At 48.8% G+C, this 21,644-nt stretch overlaps 1 protein-coding gene and 1 long non-coding RNA gene across 2 annotated transcripts; one reads left to right on the forward strand and one right to left on the reverse strand.

Annotated features, from left to right (window-relative positions):
* Positions 1–11,514: 11,514 nt before the first annotated feature.
* Positions 11,515–13,500, reverse strand: LOC101905170 (uncharacterized). The gene is made up of 2 exons (XR_001500552.3): positions 12,212–13,500; positions 11,515–11,644 (listed from the first exon to the last, which is right to left on the reverse strand). It is a non-coding gene; the product is annotated as an uncharacterized lncRNA (long non-coding RNA).
* A 187-nt stretch (positions 13,501–13,687) lies between these two features.
* On the forward strand, positions 13,688–20,958 carry TRIM17 (tripartite motif containing 17). Its single transcript, NM_001105011.1, is given in 7 exon segments — positions 13,688–13,785; positions 15,932–16,365; positions 17,583–17,678; positions 18,145–18,375; positions 19,730–19,752; positions 19,843–19,943; positions 20,240–20,958. Coding segments are annotated over 6 exon segments (1,428 nt in total). The 5' UTR covers positions 13,688–13,785; positions 15,932–15,936; the 3' UTR covers positions 20,788–20,958.
* The last annotated feature ends 686 nt before the right edge of the window (positions 20,959–21,644 follow it).

The following is a 21,644-nucleotide window of genomic DNA, read 5'->3' on the forward strand; positions in this document are numbered from 1 at the left end:
TTGCAGTCCAAGGGACTGTCAAGAGTCTTCTCCAACACCACAGTTCAAAAGCATCAATTCTTCAGCTCTCAGCTTTCTTCACAGTCCAACCCTCACATCCATACATGACCACAGGAAAAACCATAGCCTTGACTAGATGGACCTTTGTTGGCAAAGTAATGTCTCTGCTTTTGAATATGCTATCTAGGTTGGTCATAACTTTCCTTCCAAGGAGTAAGCATCTTTTAATTTCATGGCTGCAGTCACCATCTGCAGTGATTTTGGAGGCTAAAAAAATAAAGTCTGACACTGTTTCCCCTGTTTCCCCATCTATTTCCCATGAAGTGATGGGACCGGATTCCATGATCTTAGTTTTTTGAATGTTGAACTTTAAGCCAACTTTTTCATTCTCCTTTCACTTTCAAGAAGCTTTTTAGTTCCTCTTCACTTTCTGCCATAAGGGTGGTGTCATCTGCATATCTGAGGTTATTGATATTTCTCCTGGCAATCTTGATTCCAGCTTGTGCTTCCTCCAGCCCAGCGTTTCTCATGATGTACTCTGCATATAAGTTAAATAAGCAGGGTGACAATATACAGCCTTGACATACTCCTTTTCCTATATGGAACCAGTCTGTTGTTCCATGTCCACTTCTGACTGTTGCTTCCTGACCTGCATATAGGTTTCTCAAGAGGCAGGTCAGGTGATCTGGTATTCACATCTCTTTCAGAATTTTCCACAGTTTATTGTGATCCACACAGGGAAGCCCATAATTGGCATATAACAATGCATGAATGTAGGGTGTATGTGTTGATTTGATACATTTATATATTGCAATATAATTACAACCATAACACTAATTAACACCTCTTAATTAACACTACTTATTAATATCACATAATCAGCATTGCTTATTTGTAGAAGGAACAATTAAGATCTAATCTCTTAGCAACTTTAGGTTTATAATACAGAACTGGTGACCATAATCATTATACTGTGCAATAGATCTCTAGGACTTATTTATCTACTGGTTACAAGTTTATACCTTAAGCAACATCTCCCCTCTTCCCTCTCCATAGGACCTGGATCCAGGAAGCTGGTACTGCAATCTAGGCAGAACAGAGTTTTCCAATAGGTCACCACTTGCCTGTCCCCCTCCTTATGAGGACATACAGGTTTCTTGTCTGATGGACCCCCCAGGAACTCTTTCTGATGGCCCACCTGCCCTGTCCTTGAGAAAGAATGCAGGTAGAAACTGAATGAAGCAGAGGAAGGAGCCCTGGCTCACATTCATCGCTTCCCAGATACAGAGAGTACAAACTGGACAGAGAGTCATAGCGGCTCTCATCTGGGAAGAAAGGCTTCCAGAAATGGGTAACCCCGGATACCTAAACAGAAAAATCCTCTGCATCTAGTAAAATCAGCTCTGGGCCATCGTGGACTGAAGGGTCGTGTATCAGCTTGCTGTCTTCTCCCTTATCCCAGGAGACTGTGCACAGCCCCTCTGCTGGGAGTTAGCTGTTGCAGTGAGCCCACAAATCCAACAGAGGAGAGTCCAGACAAGCTCCGTGTTCTCAGGCTGCCTGGACTGGGATGTCCACTGGGTTGCTACCACTTCCTAAGGTAGCTGAGGCCCAAACAGATGCTACTAGCCGTCACTAAGGAGACCTGTGTCTTGGGTCCCAGTGGCTCAAAATAACTGAGGGTTTTTTTAAGCCAGAGGGTCACCCACTGGCATTTTCTGGAGTAACTGGCTTTGAGAGCTGGTGACCCCCATCCTGGCAGTTGGCAATGTTCCAGATGGTAGAGTCTGTAAACTGGCCTCCTCAAAGAAGATGCATTGAAGTAAAATCCCCAGAGAGGCTAAAGGGGCTCAGGACACGCCACCCCAAAATATGCTCCTTTGCTCTACTGATGAATTTGAGCTTCTCTCTCTGTTTACAAAAGGGAAACGCCACCCACTCCAGCATTCTGGCCTGGAGAATTCCATGGACTTTATAGTCCACAGGGTCACAAAGAGTCAGGCACGACTGAGTGACTTTCACTTCACTCTGCTTATAAGCAGGGCAGAAGTTTCCCATTTTTATAGAAAATCTCCATTTGTAAAGGTACTCCCTCTCTCTCATACCAGGAAAAAAAGGAGAGGGACTCATCACCTGAGATGGGACTGAGACGAGTCTGCACAAAAGCCCTTATCTGTCATTGGTTACTCCCATACATTTCCTGTGGCTTCCCTGGTGGCTCAGTTGGTAAAGAGTCTGCCCACAATGTGGGAGACCTGGGTTTGATCCCTGGGTCAGGAAGATCCCCTGGAGAAGGAAATGGCATTTCACTCCAGTATTCTTGCCTGGAGAATTCCATGGAATGAGGAGCCTGGTGGTCTATAGTTCATGGGGTCACAAAGAGTCGGACATGACTAAATGACTAACTTTCTTTCACTTTCACACATTTCCTTAGTTACCTTCCCACAATCCCCTCCTCCAAACCCAGAAGTACAGATCCCGTTTTCTTAGTCTAGTCACTTCTCCCCAGTTTATTGTCCTTTTTTAAAAAAATGGTAAATAATCCCAGGGTGTAGCCACCAATTTCTGTTTTCAATTCTTTCTAGGAGTGGCCATATACATAGACTTAAAAACATATGAGAAAAATCGGTATCCTTTTCTTCTATTAACCCACTCCAGTGTTCTTGGGCTTCCCTGGTGGCTCAGCTGGTAAGGAATCCGCCTGCAATGCAGGAGACCTGGGTTCAATCCCTAGGTTGGGAAGATCCCCTGGAGAACGGAAAGGCTACCCGCTCCAGTATTCTGGCTGGGAGAATTCCACGGACAGTCCATGGGGTCACAAAGAGTCAGACACGACTGGGCGACTTTCACTTTCACTAATCTGTCTGCTGTCAGTTTAATTCATAAAGCTTGGGAAAGCGTAAGAGGATGGGTGGAAAATGTTTTTCCCCTCCCCTACAAGGCCCATGATGCACATACAGTAGATGTGAGAAATAACCTTTGTTTGGTGCATCGTCAGGATGTGGGGCTGTTTGTTACTACAACAAACTCCTTACAGGTACAGCAGGCTGTCTATGGTAACTACAGAGAAAAACCATCGTGTTAGTGGAATGTCTGGAAACCAGGCCAAGGCAGAACGGCTAAAGAATGGACAACCTGTTGGAGAGGGTCAGTGGGTAAAGTGTGGGGGAAACAAATGGATACCTCCGGATATTGAAGGACTACATGAGATAGAAGAAAGAGAGGAGTACTCTGTTATTTTAAAAGGAACACCTGGAACCAGGCCTGGACGTTGCAGGGCTGCAGATACTTGACCTAAGCCCATTCCCACCTGATTCCCGAAGAGGATAGGCATACATCTTATTCACCAGGAGGTGGGTGCCTGTTTTGAGGATAACTGTATGAAGGACCCCACTTTGACAAGACGGGTAGAACATCAGGGTCTCATCTGACACCAAGACCCAACAGCTCTGTGGAATGACACCCCCAAAGTGATACTGTATGCATTTCAATTTTCCCAATATTACATTCCATAAAATACCAACTTCAAAGTTTCTAAGAATGCTGACAGTTCTCCCAGTCATTCTGGATGTCACAGCAAAGCATGCAAATGCACATCAGCTCCCACAAACCAGAGGGCAACTTGCAGTGCCCCGAATTCTTAATGCAAGTTCAAGTTTAATCATGTTAAAGACTCTTCTTGACCAAATTCCAGCCAGGCTCTTCTGAGCCCTCATCTAGACAAGGCTTCTATGTTCATCTTGGGCTTCTGTGTTCATCCTGGGCAGTGCCTTTAACAAAGGATCATGCTAGGTCAATTTAGTAAGAGATACTCAATGCCCCCAACCCATGATGTCTAGTTTTTTATCCCCTACCTTTGGCTTATATGTACATCCTTGTATTTGTGCATCCTTGACCTACCTTGAGAAAAAATCCTGTTAGGCAGGCTGTAGACCATTTGATGGCCTCCCAAAATTCATATATTAAAATTTAACCCCCAAGGTGCTGGTATGAGAAGGTGGGGCCTTTGTGGGAGGTGATTAGGTCAGGAAGGTAAAGCTAAAGAAACCCCAGAGAGCTCCCCGATTCCATGTGGGGACACAGTAAGAAGGCAAGTCCATGAACCATAAGGTGAGTTCTCACCAAACCTGTCAGCACTTTGATCTTAGACTTCCAGCCTCCAGAACTGTGAGAAATGTCTGTTGTTTATAAGCCACTGAGAGAGTCAATTCTTAGGTAGGTTGATAAGAAGTCCAGGGTCCCCAAGGAGGAGAAAGCGGTCTGGGGCTCTCGAGGAGGAGAAAAGGATAAACTTTTTTCCTTCATTGCTTTGTCTTAGTCTATATAACAATGTATCTTGCTCAAGGACATGTTTCTCCTTAACAAGAACCTTCTGACTAATTTTGTTCTCTAATCTTATGTTTTAGGAGTGGGTCTAGTAAGACCTTTCTGTTGTTTGTTCTAATCTGGTTAACTAATATTATGGGAGTGGGTCTGCTAAGACTCTTTACTGTAATAAAGTATATAGCTCCCTTGATAAACTGGCAAGGGGGGGCATTCTCTGTCCCCCTCCTGAAGTCGATGTCAGAAGCTTTCTGTGTCCCTTTTTATACTTTGATAAAACACAAAAGCTCTTGAGTGATCAAGTTTGGTCCCTGGTCCCTCTATGGTATCCTATTCAGTTCAGTTCAGTCACTCAGTCATGTCTGACTCTTTGCAACCTCAAGGACTGCAGCATGCCAGGCCTCCCTGTCCATCACCAACTCCTGGAGTTTACCCAAACCCATGTCCATTGAGTCAGTAATGCCATCCAACCATCTCATCTTCTGTCATCCCCTTCTCCTTCCACTTTCAATCTTTCCCAGCATCAGGGTCTTTTCAAATTAGTCAATTCTTCGCATCAGGTGGCCAAAGTATTGGAGTTTCAGCTTCAGCATCAGTCCTTCCAATGAACACCCAGGACTGATCTCCTTTAGGATGGATCGGTTGGATCTCCTTGCAGTCCAAGGGACTCTTAAGAGTCCTCTCCAACACCACAGTTCAAAAGCATCAACTCTTTGGTGCTCAGCTTTCTTTATAGTCCAACTCTCACATCCATACATGACCACTGGAGAAACCATAGCCTTCACTAGACAGACCGTTGTTGGCAAAGTAATGTCTCTGCTTTCCCCTCAGTCAGTCTCTCCCATCAGGAAGCTTCCATAAGCCTCTTACCTTCTCCATCAGAGGGCAGACAGACTGAAAATCACAATCACAGAAAATTAACCTGTTGAGGTCCTTTAATGGACCAGAGCCTGGTGGTCTGGAGTTGATGATAAGAAAGTAAAGGAGAGAAAGAGGCTGATATTCCTTGGTTTACACAGAAAGCCAGTAAAGCCCCTGGCATGGGGCTTGCTCTGTTCATGGAAGCCTCAGGCGCCCTCTCGATGGGGTGAAGGCGCAGAGCGCCTTCTCAAGAGGGTCTTAGAAGCCTGGGCAGGAAAGTGAACTCAGAGAGTCTCTGCGCTCCAAAGAAATAGCCTGAGAGAGAGAGAAAGAAAGAGAAAGACAGACACGGAGACCAGAGCTCTGATGGAGCCAAGGTGTTTTAATCAACATGGTGTGGGCATATATACTGTCTTACAAGGTAGTTATTCTCAGCAAAGATAAAGATTAAAATTCCATGACTTACAAAACATAGGCAATCCATATTAAAGAGAGAGATTTGTAAATAATCACTTTTACCATATGGTTCACAAGGAAGAGGTTGCTTATCACCATATAGAAACACTAATGAAGGAAATGCCTGGATTCCTCAGTCCAGGGAGAGGCTTCCCTCACCTCTTAATTCCTGAGTATTCAGGAATTAATAAGGAGCAGAGAATTCCTGACAGATCCAAAACAGCACACAGGAAGCCTCCTGTTAAATGCTTCCTGACACTAACCAATCTGATCACATGGACCAAAACCTTGTCTAACTCAATGAAACTATGAGCCATGCCATACAGGGCTACCCAAGACGGATGGGTCATGTTGGAGAGTTCTGACAAAATGCGGTCCACTGGAGAAGGGAATGGCAAACCACTTCAGTATTCTTGCCTTGAGAACCCCATGAACAGTATGGTATCCTATTACAGAGGACTAAATGGCACCACACTCCAGTACTCTTGCCTGGAAAATCCCATGGACGGAGGAGCCTGGTAGGCTGCAGTCCATGGGGTCGTGAAGAGTCGGACACGACTGAGTGACTTCACTTGCACTTTTCACTTTAATGCATTGGAGAAGGAAATGGCAACCCACTCCAGTGTTCTTGCCTGGAGAATCCCAGGGACGGGGGAGCCTGGTGGGCTGCTGTCTATGGGCTCGCATAGAGTCAGACACGACTGAAGTGACTTAGCAGCAGCAGCAGCAGCAGCAACAAACAGACTAAGACAGCCAGTTAAGCAAGACTCCCCCTGAAAGTGAAAGTCACTCAGTCATGTCGGACTCTCTGGGACCCCATGGACTATACAGTCCATGGAATTCTCCAGGCCAGAGTACTGGAGTGGATAGTGATTCCCTTCTCCAGGGGTTCTTCCCAACCCAGGGATCGAACCCAGGTTTCCTGCACTGCAGGCAGATTCTTTACCATCTGAGCCACCAGGGACACCCTAGTGGATGGAATTTTCAAATATCGATATATGGTAACCGTCATTCTGGCTTATACATGATATAACTTGAATTTCATGCTAACTAAAGTAGCTGGTTCATGGTCTATCAAACATACCTTGTACATCTGCTTTAATCATTAAAGAAAAATTTGCATCGATCAGACGTAAAGCATGTCTGTTTTAGAGATAAAGATTATGGTCATCCTCGGTGGTCCAGTGGTTAAAAATCCACCTTGCAATGCAGGGGACATGGATTTGACCCCGTCCAACATGCCACAGAGCAACTAAGCCTGCATGCTGCAACTTCTGAGCCTGTGAGCTCCAGAGCCCACATGCCACAACAAAAGACACATAGAATGAAGATCCCACTTGTCACAACCAAGACCTCATACAGTCAAATAAGTAAACATCTTTTTCTAAAAAGATAAAGATTAAATGCCTTCTTTGGGATTGCCATTACTAGTACTCCTTTGGTGATAAGACTCCCTTCCCAGGTACCAAGGCCATACTGACTCACTGTGCACATGTTGGTCTGGGTTTTGTGGGGGGTTTTTTGCAAGCCTTGAATGAATGTACCTGTCTGTTTGATGTTCTTTCTTCTGACAAGATATAAAACTCTGGTGAAAAACATGCTTCTCCAGGGCAGTTCCTCAGAGCTACCTCTGAGGCTGTCTCCCAGGCTATCATCCTCAGTTTGGCTGAAATAAAACTTTTCTATTCCTATTATAGATTATTTCTGTCAACACCCGCTTCCCACTGATGTTCCCTCTTAGTAACTTTCCAACCACTGACCACCTCTCTCCACTCACGGGCTACAAATCCCAGTTGTCTTTGTTGTATCCAGAGTTGAGATCAGTTCAATACCAAGGTCTCTTTCCCGTCTTGTAATAGTATGGGATAAAATCTGTCTTCACCACCTTTAACTAGTATCTGTCTTTATCTTTGACAACAACCTTCATGCTTAGTTGCTTAGTCGTGTCCAACTCTTTGTGACCCCATGGACTGTAGCCCACCAGGCTCCTCTGTCCATGGAGATTCTCCAGGCAAGAATAATGGAGTGGGTTGCCATGCCCTTCTCCAGGGGATCTTCCCAACCCAGGGATTAAACCCAGGTCTCCCACATTGCAGGTGGATTCTTTACCAGCTGAGCCACCAGGGAAGCCCAAAATATGTGCCCGTTTTGTGCCAGTCTCAGCCTGACAATAGTAATGCCTAGAAATGCCTGGGGGTTGGGGAACACTCCTCGGAGCCTGGTGAGTTTCCCACAGAACCCTGTGCAAATTAATGTTACAAATGGACCAACACGTGTGGGTTTTATTATGATTTTGCAAGATGTTCTTCAGCAATAACTATTAGGACTTTTGAAGAAAAAATAATTTTTTACTTACAGTTCTTGGAACACAGAAGGCATGTCAGTGGTGACTTAGGTAGTGCACACTCAAGTCCTGGTTGTTTAATCTAGTCATGTAGCTGGCAGTGTATTTATTTGAGATAGCCTTCAGAATGCCCCTTTGTAGTGGACAATTTAGCAACCAAAGTGTAAGTCAGGCACTTACTTTATAAAAAGAAACTGTTAGAGCATATACACAATGCTACTTTGAAAGAAAGTGAAAGTCACTCAGTTGCGCCTGACTCTTTGTGACCCCATGGACTATACAGTCCATGGAATTCTCCAGGCCAGAATACTGGAGAAGGTAACCTTTCCCATCTCCAGGGGATCGTCCCAACCCAGGGATCGAACCCAAGTCTTCTGCATTGCTGGCAGATTCTTTAACAGCTGTGCCATAAGAGAAGTCATAGAATACTGGAGTGGGTAGCCGTTCCCTTCTCCAGTGGATCTTCCCAACCCAGGAATCAAATCAGGGTCTCCTGCATTGCAGGCGGATTCTTTACCAACTGAGCTATCAGGGAAGCCCCAGTTGCCATACGCTTATTTTGAGCTGAAGTCAGTCGAGATAAAGCAGACACAGGATGAACTCTCTGCCCTCCCTCTATCTGCCTAAAAGCAGACCATAAGTCTCCCTTGTGTAGGTGTCCCCTGACCTCTGTACCAGAAAAAGGGGATCACCAAAGAGGGAGTCAATACTGAGATGAGTCTGCATAAGCAAAACTTGCTATATAACCCGTGTGTTTGTGTGTTAGTTGCTCTGACATGTCTGACACTTTGCAACCCCCACAGTCTGTCCATGGAATTCTCTAGGCAAGAATACTGGAGTAGGTTGCCATGCCCTTCTCCAGGGGATCTTCTTGACCCAGGGATGGAACCAGGGTCTCCTGCATTGCAGGTGGATTCTTTACCATTTGAGCCACCAGGGAAACCCCTATGTTGCTGCTGCTGCTGCTAAGTCACTTCAGTCATGTCCAACTCTGTGCGACCATAGACGGCAGCCCACCAGGCTCCCCCGTCCCTGGGATTCTCCAGGCAAGAACACTGGAGTGGGTTGCCATTTCCTTCTCCAATGCAAGAAAGTGAAAAGTGAAAGCGAAGTCGCTCAGTTGTGTCCGACTCTTAGCGACCCCATGGACTGCAGCTCACCAGGCTCCCCCGTCCATGGGACTTTCCAGGCAAGAGTACTGGAGTGGGGTGCCATTGCCTTCTTCAGAAACCCCTATACCTATCATTAATTTCCCCACATATTTACCTGCCCACAATTCATGACTACAAGAAGCTCAAGCTCTTTTTCTTTTTCTTTTTTTTGAAAGTCGCTCAGTTGTGTCCGACTCTTTGTGACCCCCATGGACTGTAGCCTACCAGGCTCATCTGTCCATGGAATTCTCCAGGCCAGAATACTGGAGTGGGTAGCTTTCTCCAGGGTATCTTCCCAACCTAGGAATTGGACCCAGGTCTCCCACACTGCAGGTGGATTCTTCACCACCTGAGCCACCACAGACGCTCCCCACTACCTTTTATTTAACTTCTCCACAATTTATCACCTTTGTTAAAATCAATATTGCCAACTAAAAATTAGCATCTGCCATTTGCCTCTACAAAGATTAATTCACTTGCCAATATAGTCACTGACACACACACACCCCAAAAGGAGCTCAGTGTGGAGATCAGGAATGAGGCACTCTGAGCTCTGGGGAAAAATGGGCAGAACAGGCCTTTGGACAGTTCAATATTTTCAGCAGAAGATTATGAGCCCAGTTCTTGTATCTTATATCTAGAAAAGTATTACAGTCATTAACAGAGACATATGCTCCTCACGACTGCTACTGTTGCTAAGTCACTTCAGTTGTGTCCGACTCTGTGCGACCCCATAGATGGCAGCCCACCAGGCTCCCCCGTCCCTGGGATTCTCCAGGCAAGAACACTGGAGTGGGTTGCCATTTCCTTCTCCATGACTAGCAGCAACCTAATACAAAAATGTGTGCTTGATTGCATGTATATCCTTTCACCAAAATCATATATACACTGACCACCCCTCACCTCTTCCAAGGAGTTCCTCAGAAGTATCCGAAACTGTCTCCCAGGCTGTAGTCCTCATTTTATCCCAATAAAACTTCATGAAAGTCACATTGTATATTTTTTTCAGTTAACCAAATAGGCCCTTGAGTCTTTTTTGGCCGAGGTGGTGGTGGTGGGGCGGGAGGGTTACAGTTCTTGTCTGTGAAGCCCTCAAGCACATAAATTTTTAAAAAATAAAATTAAATAAAATGTTTATGCTTTTGTTATTCTGTCTTTTATTGGTTTAGTTCATATGCCTCTAAAATAGTAAATTATGTTCCTTCCCTATACGTCAGAAGAATAAATGCTACAAACACATCAAAATCATCATTTGAAAGCTTATATTTCCTTTACACTTAGCTTTGTAGATTTCAAAGAAAAAGTCCGACTTAATTTTTTGCTTCTGTCCCTCTGACTAAAAGTGGCAAATATAAATGGAAACAAAAACTCTAAGTGAAAGGATTCAAATTTTACAAAAGTGACTAAGTAGAAAAAAGAACCAGAAATGAAGTTGTAAGTCTATGTCATCAGGCATGAGGTGAAGTGAGGCTCTGAAGGCCACAGACTCAGGCACACAAATGTTGCAGGAAGAGGGAATCCTTCCAAGGCCTAAAATGGTCTTTTGTCTGTCAGAAACAAATTGCCCAAGGAGACACATGTGCTGGCAAAACAAAAGACTTCATTGGAAAGGGGCACCCAGGGAGAGAATGGTGAGGTAAGAGAACCCAGGAGAACTGCTCTGCCAAGAGGCTCACAGTCTCAGGTTTTATGGTAATGGGGTTAGCTTTCTGGGTTTTCTCTGGCCAATCTTCTTGCTTGTTGCCCCTGTTTGGTCTGACTCAGAGTCCTTGGGAGTGTAAGCGTCCCTCAGCCACAATGGGTTTCAGCATGAAGGTTTCTGGAGGTTTGGCAGGACATGTATGGGCTGGTGTACCCCCTCCTTTTGGCAGTAGCTTATTAGCTCTGTGTTCCTTCTTGGGACCTCCTGTTGTGTGATAACTCATGCAAGCAGTTATTATGCTGCCTGGTCACAGCAGGCGGTTTCAGTCCATGGTTCCCTAACACACGTACTCCTTAGTTTTAGATTACATTTTTATGTTTCCCATCCTGCTTTTTGTCGGATCCACAGCCTTCCTCTACTGTCTCCAGGTACTGCAGCCTGAGCTGATTCTCTGTAGCTAAGTTGAACTCTTCAAACAGGCAGGGTGAGGGAACCACCCAGCACAGCTTCAGGATGGGCAGGAAACCACTGCCCCACATGTAATCTCGAATTCCTCTAGAAACCATCAGGTGAGAAGAACGGCTCTCCCAGGTCAGACAGGCCCTGATCTAACTGCAGCTTCATTCCAGTGGGAGACTGAACATCCATATATAAAAAGAAAACTCTGACCCACAATGTGCAGCAGTCCTGTCTTAATCTGCTCTGACTGCTATAACAAAATATGACAGGGCCACTCATGAACCACAAACGTTTATTTCTCACAGTTCTGGAGGCTGGAAGTCCAAGAGCAAGGTACCAACTGATTTGGTGTCTGGCGAGGGCCTACTTCCTGGGTTACAGACATCCATCTTCTTGCTATGTCCTTACCTGATAGAAAGGATAAAGGAGCTCTCTGGGAGAAAGGAGTCTCTTTTCTAAGTGCACTAACCCCATTCATGAGGGCTCCACCCTCCTAACCTAATCAACCTCCCAAAGGCCCCACCTCCCAGGGGCTACATTTCAACATATGAATTTTAGGGGCACACATTCAGTCCATAGTAAAACTGTCCAGGAAGCCAACATACCCTCTACATTAATCAGCCCAGAAAGCCAACCTGCTATCAGTCAGACTTACAGGACATTAGGCTGTTATCTCTAACAACAATCCAGGAACTTCACTTCCCAACAGTTGCTCCAGTTTCCCAGACCCACAAGCCTCCATCAGGGCACACCTAAAACCGTCTCTTTTTCCAAGAGGAAGCACACCACACCATGGACTGACCCTGAATTGCTGCCAAGGGATGGTGCTCATCTCCCTTGTCGCAGAGAGCTATGAGTGAATGCCCTCTGCTTGTTCTCACGGGCTGTTTCCATCTACTTCCACATTGGAAAGAGAATAAGGAGTCTTGTGGGGCAGAAACTGCTTCTTGAAGGATGCATATTCTGTGCTGTTACCTGGATCATTTGAGTCCACGTGTCCTTCTGAGAAGGTGGCATATGGTGCTGCAGCCAGTAGTAGAAGCTCATAAAGCTGCCCCCAGGCTTCCACCAAGCTGCACAGATGATGCTGGGTCATGGTTCACACTCTCCCTGTCTCAGATTCTCAATAGTGACCCAAGGGTCTCCAGCTCTGTTGCAGGTTTAATGGTCTTGCTAGTTCTTTAAAAAAAAACTTTGGTTCTGTAGCACCTGCAACCACACCTTCACCTGGACACAATATTCTTGGTAAAGACATGTGAGTCTGAATCTGATCACTGTTAGTTCTCAACTTTTGCTGCACATTAATGGGGAAATGTACAACAAAATCTGCTCCCAACCCAGAAAACCACTCACAGAGAAGAGAAAGGGAAAGAAAAAAGAAAAAAACAAGTTTTCTTACTGAATTAGAACAAGAACGCGATGCTGATCCCAAGGGGTGCAGAGATGGAAGGGAACCTCTTCTTTTCCTATGGCTAAGTGAATACAACCTGTTACTTTCATGTCTTCATGATAATGTTGCTAATTTTCTCCTGCAATTATGATCAAAAATGATTTGAAGTTAGATGACAAGGTAGGTCCATATCCTCCCAGGACTCTGAGAAATGATTACATTTCAGAAATGCTCCTAGGTCTTTGAATCGTTCTTGATATATGAGATGGGCCACAGGCTTATTTAGCCAGAAAAAAAAAAAAAGAGTTACACACAGTTAACAAGAACAGAGAAAGAAATGTTTTTAAAATCCTGTGATTCTATTTTCTAAATTGAAAGAAACTGTCAGCCCAGACTCACCTTACATGCAGAGCAGGCTCAGGGACTTTCAGGGGATTCTAATCAGCAACCGAGAGCCTGCAGGGGCTTACAGTCCCTGTGGTCGCAGAGTCGGACAAGGCTGAACGACTAACACACATATTGCCTCATTCAACTAGCTTTCTGGCCCCCAACCCCACTCGCTGCCCTGAGCCTTGAACCACTGGACTCTGTCTTGGAAATGTTAGCAGAAATACACACAGTTCAGCCAGCCAGGCGGGGTGCGGAGGCCCCGGGAGACCTGGAGCCTCCGGTCGACCAGAGACCCCCTCCATCTCCACCGAAGTGTGCCTGACCCCCGCTGCCCCTTCCGTCCTCACGCCCCTCCCAATATGGGATCCGCTCCCTGCCGCCCCACACGTCTTCCCCTCCGCAGACAACAAGGCTCCCACCACCGTCTACCCCTCCCCCTTCCGCCTGACTACCTAACCCTACACCCTGCCCTGTTTCCGCTCCTTCCCCCGCCCCCTCAGCTCCGGCCAGCTCTGTAAGGGCTCCTTACCCATCAGGAGAATCCTGCCCCCATCCCTAGGCTGCTGACAGCCGCTCGCCAACGAAACCTCCCCGTCCCCAACCTGATTACGGCCCCGCCCCTCGACCTCGGGCTCCTGCTGACGCCACAAAGCCCGAAGCCCGGCGCCCTAGGATTCCCGCCCGGGTAGTTTCCATCGCCCCAAAGCAGGCTTTCCTGGGCTGTGTTTGGAGGGTGCCTGGCGAGGTGCAGCGTGCATCGCTTTACCCCGTAAGTATTACCCCCTTGAGGGAGCCGGCGGGTGGTCACCTTGTGGGTGCTGAGGCTCCGGTTGGGACCCCGTGCACCCTCTGCCCTAGTGGAGCGGCTGTCCCAGCTTTGAAGGTGGTTGTAAACTGGAACCAGTTCAGTTCAGTTCAGTTCAGGCCTCCCTGTCCATCACCATCTCCCAGAGGTCACTCAAACTCAGGTCCATTGAGTGGGTGATGCCATCCAGCCATCTCATCCTCTGTCGTCCCCTTTTCCTCCTGCCCCCAATCCCTTCCAGCATCAGAGTCTTTTCCAGTGAGCCAACTCTTCACATGATGTGGCCAAAGTACTGGAGTTTGAGCTTTAGCGTCATTCCTTCCAAAGAACACCCAGGACTGATCTCCTTTAGAATGGACTGGTTGGATCTCCTTGCAGTCCAAGGGACTCTCAAGAGTCTTCTCCAACACCACAGTTCAAAAGCATCAATTCTTCAGCACTCAGCTTTCTTCACAGTCCAACTCTCACATCCATACATGACTACTGGAAAAACCATAGCTTTGACTGGAACCAGAGGAGCCAGCTATTTTAGCCCTGCATTTACAGAGTAACATTCCAGGGTCAAGGAAGGCCTGTCCGCCATTACTGGCCCAGAGCCCTTGGATGGCTTCCCCCAGAACCTGAGCCAGAGCCTAGTGCCCAGACTGCCCCACTCTCACCCAGCTTCTGCTGGGTGGGCAGCAGTCGGGACGAAGGGCAGCTGAGAGCAGAGGGAGAGACTCACGCCAAAGGCTCTTCCCAGAGACAAAGTGAACCAACGTCAGGGATTCAGGAATCTGCAGAATCCAGCCGCCATAGTTGCAGACTGCATAGAAGGGAACCTGGACAGTGCTTGCATTAATAATTCAGAAATGATGTTTAAATCCACTCTAAGTCAGCCCTAACCACCACCCTGTGAAGTACATCCAGGATTGGATCTCCACTGTATCAAGTCATGGCTATTACAACCCCAGAGTGTGTGTGTATGTGTGTTTGTGTTCAGATGTTGGTGCATGTGTCCAGGTGCCTCTGCATGTGCCTTTGTGTGTGTGTGCCAGTGTGTAAACATGCATGCACGTGTACATGTGTGTTCCTGGGTATGTGTGTGAGCATGTGTGCGTGTAAATGGCCCTCCTTTATCTTTTCTGCACTGCTCCTTGTCAAGGAAAATCAGAGCTGGATGGTACAGGGGTAAAAACAGGTTTTATTTGGGACTATTGAAATAGGAAGAAAGATATTAGCATAGAAACTGGGGTTCTATATAGAACTAGACCTTCTATATAGAATTGTGAAGTTCAGTTCTGAATACAGCATGGGCCAGTGGGGATTTTTAAGGAGTAGGGTAGGGCCAGTTACAAGAAGTTACTAGGAGGAAACATCTTAGTAGCAGGGAGTGGTGGTCGGGGCGGGGGGTCTGGTTAAACCCACCTAGTGGGATTTCTTCTAAACTTGAACAGCGTAGAGACCGACGTGTAAGTCCAAGGCTTGGTTGGAAAATTCTGGAGCCTGAGCAAGTGCTGGTTAAAGAGAAAAACTTTGTCAACCCTGCTCCCTAATGAGAGAGATGTTTCCTCTTAAACTCCCTTTTGCCTTTGTTCTGCGGAGTTCTGTTAAAGAGAAACCTATGTGCTTGTTAAAACGGTAAGCAAGACTATTCAAGATTGTCGCAGTGTCATCTCTGAATGCAGCTGAGACAGCTGCAGATCTGTAGCCAAGGAGCGGAGTGATGGTGGTCAGTGATGGAAAATCACCCAGAGGTGCCATAAGGACGGGGCTTATTGCTAAACAGGCCTAAGAGGATTCTTGCTTAAGGAGGGTCAAGGACATCAATTCATTATAGGTGGGGGATGAGGAACTAGATCACATATCACAGCCGGAGTACTGTGAAACCGGGTGGGGCCAGCCAAAGACAGGCCTACAGCTCAGGGGAAGCTGGCTGGGGTTTGCTGAAGGACAGGGTCTTTGTCAGCTTCCAGAGAGACATTTGTGCCCTTTATTGAAGGTGAGTCATGGTACCCTAAAACCCCACCAGGTTCAGACTCCCATCTTCAAAAGGAGGCCAAGAGAGTGCCACTGAAGAGCTCAGGGCTGCAGGCAGAGGATGTGGCAGGACACTCTATTCCTTCCCCAGGCGCCATGGATGCTGTGGAACTTGCCAGAAAGCTGCAGGAGGAGGCCACGTGCTCCATCTGTCTTGACTACTTCACAGACCCCGTGATGACCACCTGTGGTCACAATTTCTGCCGAGAGTGCATCCAGCTGACCTGGGAGAAGGCCAGAGGCCAGAAAAAGAGGAGAAAGCGGAAGGGCTCCTTTCCCTGCCCTGAGTGCCGCGAGCTGTCCCCCCAGAGGAACCTGCGGCCCAACCGTCTGCTGACCAAGGTGGCCGAGATGGTGCGGCAGCACCCCAGTCCCCAGAGCAGGGACCTGTGCCAGGTACACCGAGAGCTGCTCAAACTCTTCTGTGAGGATGACCAGAGGCCCATCTGCATCATCTGCAGGGAGTCCCAGGAACACCGGCCCCACAGGGTGGTCCCTATCGAGGAGGCCGTGCAAGAGTACAAGGTGGGTCCTGGCTAGGGGCCAGAACAGGGGACAAGGGTGCCCAAGTATGCGCACATGTCAAGGACGGTATTAGCAGAGAACGGCTGCTGTAACAAACAGCCCCATATGCAGGCCCACACGGTGGAAGTGTTCCCTTACTCCAGAACAGAGCAGGTTGGGGGCCATGCCATCTCGGTGTCACCTCTATGATTATGTAGGAGTCCAGATGATCAAGTCCCCACCCAGCCCCATCCACAGTCCCTGGTCCTTGTGCAGCCATCGGGGTGGGCAAACCAGGCAACCCCCTGACAGGCAGGGGGAGGGGAGCCTTTTCCCTCCATCCACCTGAGGCTCTGTGGCTGGGGGCCCATGAATTAGATTGAGCAAAGACAAATTGAAGAGAAAGGCAAACCATTTACTAACATATGTCTGCTATGCCAGTCACTTGGGAGAGACTGCAGCAACAGTTTGAAAAAAAAAAAGTCAATTAGAACTTGGGCATCTTAACAAAGAACAGTACATTTGGAGAAAAGCAAGAGGACAAAGGTAAAGGTTGCAGGCTCCCAAGGGTGGCAGACTGTGGGAAGGTGTCTCAGTAACAGAATTCCACAGACTGGGTGGCTTATAAGCAGCAATGTATTGCTCACAGTTGGAGGCTGACGTCAGAGATGAGCACACTCAGGTGAGAGTCCCTTTCCGGCGCACACACGGCCAGCATCTCGCTGTCCTCTCTCGGGTCTCTTTTATAACGGCACTAATCCCATCCATGTGGGTCCCACTGTCATGACCTCGTCGCCTCTCAAAGGCCCCACCTCTGCCGTCACATGGGGAGTTAGGGCTTCCATATATGACTTTGGGTGTCGGAGGGACACAAACATTCAGGTGACAGCAGAAATATATATAGGGAGAAAGTAAAGGAAGATAGGGGGTTTTTGTGTAGGTTCATCTTGACACCAACTTACCGTCTTCTTTGTGGGCACAAACTATCCCCAGTGAGGTGCTTCTGGTCAGATAATGGGAGCCCCTGGAAAGCACCTTTCTGCATCTGTTGATTCTTAATTGCCTCCAGCTCAAAATAATCCTTCTGCCAAAGGGACAGATTTTGGGGTGGCATATTTCCATCCCTTGCACCCCATTAGGATGGTTCAGGGTGGTTCTGCTTCAGAGGGCACTGTCTGGATGTGGGGCATGCGGGGGGCCCACTGACCCCCAAATCCCGTGGTTTGGGTGCACCACAGTTGAAGCTGGAGGAGGACATGGAGCATCTTCGAGAGGAGATGATGAAGACGGAAAAGCTGCAAGCCAAGGAGGAACACACCTTGGCCGAGTGGCAGGTAGGTACCAGGGCCACCACACACAGCAGCCAGGCAGGGCGGGGAAGGCCCAGCCAGGCCCCCACAGGCCTCCCGACCTGTGAAGCCCCTTGAGGGGGAAATCACTGTCCTGTGTGGATGAGAACACAGGACCCCAGAAAGGCAATGGTTTTCACAGAATTCCTGCCAAATCAAGACTGAGAACGGCTGGCCATTTGAAAGATGCAGCGAGCAAGAGCGCACAGGCACTTGGATGTTGCCATTTGGGGCTTGGAGTAAAATTATGCCCCAGTGACATTCAGGGGGGCCTCTGTGTGATCCCTGGCTTCCAGCCTTGCTTGGCTGGTTTTCTGTGGGTCACTGGGATCCAGGGGAGATGTGCCATTGTTGCCAGAGCAGCCCTTCCAAGCTGGTGTGAAAGCAGGCACCAGGGGTGGTAGGGCCCTGGGTGGGGCTCACCTCCAGGAGCCCACCCACCCCCACACAGGAGAAGGTGAAGGAGCGGAGGGAGCGCATCATGGTCGAGTTTGAGAAGATGGGCCTCTTCCTGATGGAGGAGAAGCAGCGCCTGCTCCAGGCCCTGAAAAAGGAGGAGGAGGAGACAGTGGCAAAGCTGCAGGAGAGCACAGCCTCACTGAAGCAGCAGAGTCACTCCTTAGAGAGGCTGCTCCTGCAGCTGGAGGACAGAAATGAGCACACACCGCTCCAGATGCTGCAGGTGAGATGGCACGCCTGTGTACCTGGCTGGCGGGGGTGGGTGGGTGGATGGGGACTTGAGCTCTGGGTCAGGTACAGTCAGGGTGGGCTGACCTGAGGCAACAGATTCAGGCCAACGGGGAAGGCTCTGTCTCAGTCAGCTCAGGCTGTGTAACAAATACCACAGGTCGGGTGGTTTAAACACACATGTATCTTTCTCACACTCCTGAAGGCTGGAAGTCTGAGCGCAAGTTGTGGGCACAGTTGGCTTCTCCTGGGACCTCTCCTTGGCTTGTGAGCCATATTCTCCCTGTGTCCTCACATAGTCATTCCCCTGTATACAATCTATGCCCTGATAGCCTCCTCTTATGAAGATATCGTCAGACTGGATTGCAGCTCACCCTAATGATCTGATTTTATCATAATCACATCTTTAAGGCCTTATCTCCATATACACTCATACTGAGGTGCTTCGGGGTTTGAGCCCCACAATAGATGAATCTGGGGAGGGAGCCAATTCAGCCCACGACAGGCTTCAGTCCTACTGGGCTGTGTTCATCTCCTTCATAGCCCAGGGATGTGGCTTGAGGGCAGCTGTTGTCCACACAAGGATGCAGGGCACGGGCATATTGGCCCCAGAGAGGCACTGGTGACTTCACAGGCAAGAGCAAGTCACACGATCGCACCTGCCAGCTGTGGAAGTAGGGAGAGGGTACAGCTGGCCTACCAGGGATGGGCCTGCACACTGAGGTCCTGGAAGGGGCAGTTTATACTGGCTGAAAAGGGGGTAACTCGTTCAAGTGTGCAGAGCGAGGGGCTCCACAGCAATAAAACACATTTCACATTGCGAGTCATTATACACATATTCACAGGAATGTGTTTATACAACTGAAGCAAATGCCACACGCAGGGTATCTAGATCTCCCAGGATGCCTGGGTCAGTCAGTTTATATGCCTGTTATCCCAGCATCCTGTGGGTTTTGTTGCCAATAAGTATCCTGGTGTTGACAACAGATTATACACTCTGTCTACCTTTGGGAGAATACTTTGCCTTATATCAAAATGTAATCTATTTGCAACCCACTAAACTGACTCCTGATCCACTCAAGGCCCGAGGCCCACAGAGGCTTTCATGGTGTGTCATGAGCTGGACAGCTTCCCTGGGTCCTCATTCATTGTGATGGGGAAGAGGAGGCCCAGGAAAGTCAGATAAATGATACTGTGCATAGCCAAGACAGGATTACTCTGTAGAAACTGGAAATGGGGCCATGGCAACACATAAAGCCCCTCTAGCTCTTCTGGCCAAATGTCAACATGGGGTGCTGGGGAACACCACAGACCCTGCCAGTCTCTGCTTTCTTCCATGTCTTTTGAAGGATATGAAAGGCCTCCTCAGCAGGTACGTACCATCTGCGGTGGGGGTGGTGATGGGCGCAGGGAGGACTGTTAGTGTGGCCAGAGGGAACAGTGAGACCTGTATCCACTGGAGGAAGAGCAACCTGAGTGTGCAGTACCCAGAGGCTACCTCCATCATGCTGAAGACCATCTGTAGGGTCCCAGGGCAGATAGAGGTCCTCAAGAGTTTCCAAGGTAAGTGGGGGCCCAGGGGCTCTTGGCAATGCCCCACCCTGCTCTCAGCCACTCAAAGCAAGAGCCACCAACAGGAGAGGGGTTCCCCAAATGGTACCCCAGCCCCATCTCCTTGGCACTGCCAATACCCACAGTTGGGGTATAGGATCATGCAGTTAACTCCAGGTTCACGGCTGAACTCAGCCAAAGGGAGGCCTGGGTGGGGGTTAGGAGGAACGGCCCCTGCTAGGGCCTTGCCCTCCCCACACTGACCCTGAAAGGCCCCCCTCTCCCCTCCACCCTGGGCCTGTCTCCAGAGGATGTGGTGCCCGACCCCTCCACGGCATACCCCTACCTCCTCTTGTATGAGAGCCGCCAGAGGCGCTACCTGAGCACCCCGATGGATGGCACACCCTGTGGCAAGGACAGGTTCCTCGCCTATCCCTGTGCGGTTGGCCAAGAGATCTACTCCTCAGGGAGGCACTACTGGGAGGTGGGCATGAACCTCACCGGTGATGCACTGTGGGCCCTGGGCGTGTGCAGGGACAACGTGAGCCGGAGGAACAGGGTCCCCAAGTCCCCAGAAAATGGGTTCTGGGTGGTGCAGCTATGCAAGGGAAAGAGGTACGCACCTGCCGCGTTTCCCCCAACTCCCGTCACACTGGCCGAGCCTCCGAGCCACATGGGCATCTTCCTGGATTTTGAAGCTGGAGAGCTGGCCTTCTACAATGCGAACGATGGGTCCCACCTGCATAGCTACACTCAGCCTGCCTTCCCTGGCCCCCTGCAGCCCTTCTTCTGCCTTGGGGCCCCCAAATCAGGCCAGATGGTCATCTCTACAGTGACTCTGTGGGTGAAGGGATAGGGGCGCAGGCTGGTGGAGCCTGGGCAACCCTCCTTTCTCCAGAAGGTGAGGTGGTCCCACTCAGCAAGGCCCACCTGCCCAGCTTATCGTGATGAGGCATTTGCAAGCCATCGGCTGTGCAGGCTGGTTTTACAAAGTGGAAATATAATCATGATTAAAGCACTTAAACACTAAGAGTCAATATTTAGATGCTTCATACAGAAAACTTTCATACTGGATCAGTTTCTAAATATATACAGGCATACGTACAAGGCACAGTGTGCTGTGGTTTTCTTTAGCCATGTCCCCTACTCTCCACTTAGAGATATTGCCATTCTCTGGGGGCTCAGTGGTTTAGGTTTTTATATGTAGAGCCAAGGCCTCAAGTGTCTACCTTCTTTGTCCTCAGCAAATTCCATATCTGGGTCCTTCACAGGGGGAAAATGAAAAAGTGAAGGGACTTTTCAAGCTGAATTCCTACAAGCCTCAGAGCTGCCCACCTTTGCTGTAGCGGCAAAATTCAGAGAAGGATCAGACAGGGTCCCTTCCTTTAACTCACTCTCCACTGCCCATCCTACCCCCGTGGATGCGTGATTGCAGACGCATTAACAAGTGGGGAACAGTGGCCAGAACCCCAGAACTCTGGCCAATGTACTCTGACCCCCAACAAGGCCAGTAGTCCCAGTGGGCCGAGCCCCCGACACCTTAAGTTCTGATCGTTCCCAGCCCGGGGACTTACGAGGACCCAGGAGCGCACGGGGAACGACGTGGGGCTTCCCGACACAACCTCGGCTTCCCCTTGTCCTCGCCGCCTCTGCGCATTGCGGAGAGCCCAGCGCCCGTGCGGAGCGGCCCCGGCCGCTAAACCTCACGTTCCC

This window comes from Bos taurus, chromosome 7 (assembly GCF_002263795.3).
Source record: "Bos taurus isolate L1 Dominette 01449 registration number 42190680 breed Hereford chromosome 7, ARS-UCD2.0, whole genome shotgun sequence".
NCBI classification, from domain to species: Eukaryota; Metazoa; Chordata; class Mammalia; order Artiodactyla; family Bovidae; genus Bos; species Bos taurus.